Source organism: Microtus ochrogaster, chromosome 18 (genome assembly GCF_000317375.1).
Source record: "Microtus ochrogaster isolate Prairie Vole_2 chromosome 18, MicOch1.0, whole genome shotgun sequence".
Classification (NCBI taxonomy): domain Eukaryota; kingdom Metazoa; phylum Chordata; class Mammalia; order Rodentia; family Cricetidae; genus Microtus; species Microtus ochrogaster.
In genome coordinates this window covers 53,115,453-53,118,904 of record NC_022020.1, presented here as the reverse complement: position 1 = coordinate 53,118,904, position 3,452 = coordinate 53,115,453, and the positions used below count along the sequence as shown (strand labels likewise).

The 3,452-nt window shown below is 41.0% G+C and overlaps 1 protein-coding gene across 1 annotated transcript in view; it reads right to left on the bottom strand.

Annotated features, from left to right (window-relative positions):
* Cep192 (centrosomal protein 192) overlaps positions 1-3,452 on the bottom strand; it is an 81,585-nt gene that overhangs the window by 33,990 nt on the left and 44,143 nt on the right. Inside the window, exons 21-22 of the mRNA XM_026783373.1 lie at positions 2,983-3,131; positions 874-1,104 (exon numbers count right to left, since the gene is read on the bottom strand). Of these exons, the coding sequence (XP_026639174.1) occupies positions 874-1,104; positions 2,983-3,131 (380 nt within the window). The remainder of the gene's footprint in view (positions 1-873; positions 1,105-2,982; positions 3,132-3,452) is intronic.

Genomic DNA, 3,452 nt, shown 5'->3' with positions numbered 1-3,452 from the left:
CTCGAACTCTCAGAGATCCGCCTGCCTCTGCCTCCCAAGTGCTGGGATTAAAGGCGTGCGCCACCACCGCCCAGCAAATCGAGGTCTTATTAGCAAGTGGGAGCTGAATTCTACAATGGCCAATGAAGGTCAGGGTCTAAATTAACCCCCAAGATAGATGAAGTTTGACACTTCCCAAAGCTGAAATGGAATATAAGCGCCATACATAAAGTCCTGAAATTCAAGGTTCTTTCGGGGAATATTAAAAACAAACAAAACATATGAAAAACTGCCCTGGTGTTCAAAAAACAACAGGGGACCCTTCTAGGGATGGGTACATTTCAAAAGATTGTTTGTAAGAACACCAGATCTTGAGTCTAGGCAGCACCAGCACTGGTATGGAGCTGCAGCTGAGACAAACAGACTCTTTCATGCCTTCTTTGCATCTCCACAGTATGCTCTCAAGGTAATGAAGACACAGGGAAAGGAAGGAAAATTTTTGGCTGAATTTTAAAGAGACATTGTAACAAAAGGATGTTAAAAGAAATTGGACTCCATTAACAAAAGAGAGATGACATAGAAAGATCAACACTGGTCAGAACAGACTTTAAACAAAACGGATGAAACCATGGCCCAGCTCTTAGTTGCAGTTGTCTGAGGAGGCAAACTCTAAGGGCTTCGTTTACACTGACTACCCCATCCAAACACTCTCTTCTGACCTACACAGGCACACATGTGGTGTGCATATGGACATGCACACAAACACTCATACACATAAAAGCAAATAAAATTAAAAGAAAAAAAAATTTAAGTAACAACTAAGAAACAGTGTGGCCCATCTACCCACAAATTCCTCCGTTACCAAATGACAAAGACTCATTTACAAACCGTTACCTCAATAACAGGGGTTTCAGCAACAGCAGTGAGCGTGACTCTGCTTCCCAGAGCTTCTGCTTGCACTACTGTGTCAGCATCTGCTGAAAACGGCCAAGAAGCAACACTGAATGTACATCTGAAAATTCCAGAATTTGTGGGTATAAAAAGAATTTTTATCTCTTCTGTGGCATGAGGTCTTATAACAACTTTATTCTTGAAAACTAAACATGTTTGTGTTGAAAGATCCACCTATAAATAAAAGCAAGATAGTGTGTTAGAAATGGCTCTACTTTTCAAACTGATCATCCAGTTTAAGATTCCTTTCTCACTCAAACTACAAAATCTAGACCTTCATTAGTGTTAAAAGACTCTTGTAACTCATTATTTGAAATATATAATCAATCCAAAAACAAAAAGTTTTTTTGACAGCTAGTGAGGTGACTTGTAGGTAAAAGGTACTTGATGGCAAATTGACAGCCTGAGTTTGAACCCTAGAACTCACTTGGTAAAGGAGAAAACCAATGCCCACAAGTTGACCTTTGACCCCCACACCTGTGGTATGGCATGCATACACCACCCACATATATAAGCAAAAGATAAATAATTCTCTCTACATATGGACTGTGTCCACTCCTAGAAGATTTTCAAGTGAACAAACATATTCACTAAACAGGCACTCTTCTAAAGAGGACACTGGACACAGAGGTGCTTCTCAGTCTGAGAAACCCGTCTAGGATGATTTCTATTTCTACATGCTGTGCCAAATCTTACCATAAACCTACAATGCCTTCCCCCGGTTATTTTATATTTCTGTCTTCTTTAATGATCTGGTAACAGATGGGAAAGCGAGGAAAATAAGAGACAGCAGAGAAGGGATGGCTGATGTTAACCGTCGGCTACAAAACCTACAGTCACCATGGAAATGGGTCTCTGGACGTGCCTGTGGGAGATCACCTTGACTACTTCATCTGAAGTGGGAAGACCCACCCATTCCCTAGCTGGGATCCTGAATTATGTGGAGAGGCGGAGTTGAGAGTAGCATGTATCCAGGGCTCTTTGGTTGCTGATTATGAAGATGATATAGCCAGCTGCTTCAAGCCCCACTGTCTTGACTTTGCCGCCACGATGGCCTATACCCTTAGATTGTGAGCCAAAGTAAACCTTTCTCTACCGTTCTTGTCAAGTATTTTATCAACGCAACAGGAACAGAAGCTAAGACAGAGACAATGTTATTTTACCAGGTAAATAAGGATATAGAGAGGAGAAAGGGAACAAAACCATCCTTGGCTGGGGAGTACCAGTACAAAATCTGGACATCTCATAGTAGGAATTAACTGACTCTACTCCCTACCCTCCCTGCTCACAACTTACACATGGACATCAGAGTGAGGAAAAATTTACAGTCTCTAATAGCAGTTGTAGCTGATTGTGTGAGATCCTTGCTAGACATTAAAACTATTATTTTGCCGGGCAGTAGTAAGTAAACTGGGAGCATGGGGACCTTGGGGGAGGACTGAGGGGGGAGGGGAGAGGCAGAGAGGGGAGCAGAGAAAAATGTAGAGCTCAATAAATATCAAAAAACTAAATAAATAAAATAAAACAAACAAACAAACAAAAAAAAACCAAAGAGCTAGTTCCAGGCCAGGCTCTAAAACTACAGTGAAACCCAGTCTTGAAAAACCCAAAAAATACAAAACAAAAAAAAAAACAAAAAACAAAAAAAATAGAACTTTCAAAGAACAATTTAATCAGTTAGAAAAAGGGGATGGATCTAGGAGTAGTTAGGGGAAAGGGGACCAAAACACATAGTATGAATATATTAAATTATCAAAAAATGGAAATATTGTTTAAAAGGGGAGTAAAAGAAGTCAAGTACTGGGCTGGAGGGATGGCTCAGTGGTTAAGAGCATTGCCTGCTCTTCCAAAGGACCTGAGTTCAATTCCCAGCAACCACATGGTGGCTCACAACCATCTGTAATGGGATCTGGTGCCCTCTCTGACCTACAGACATACACACAGACAGAATATTGTATACATAATAAATAAATAAAATTAAAAAAAAAAAGAAGTAAAGTACTTGGTTAAAGGACACCTGTGACACCAATGAGACAGACACGGAAAACTCACCTTCTCGCCATTCACACAGATACTGAGAACTCTGATGCTGACTTGGAGCCAACGGTCAGTTGGGTTGAGGACACTAAGGAGGGTCTGTGAAGCAATACCTACACAGCAGGCATGAGGAAACCTCAGCTCCTCGGGTACTCTGGCATTCCCTGCATAAGATCAAGTCAGAATGCAAGTTACAGTAAACATCTGATTAAAAGCACTATTGGCTAAAAGGAAACCATTACACAGGAGTGCCCAATTATGGTCTATAGAATAAATGCTCTAGTAAGAGGACATAAAAAGTCTCAGCGGAAGCTGCCAACAGTTTCTATCTCTTCTATACAGCACTGAGAAGATGAGCAATGTGACAACACAGGTAAAGTTAATCAAATCAGAACTCACAGCGAGTCAAATCTTTGTGGCTGCTATTATGCCCGTTTCCTCTCCCAAGTTATGAGCTACTGACTGTACAGAGAAGCTCCAGAGCC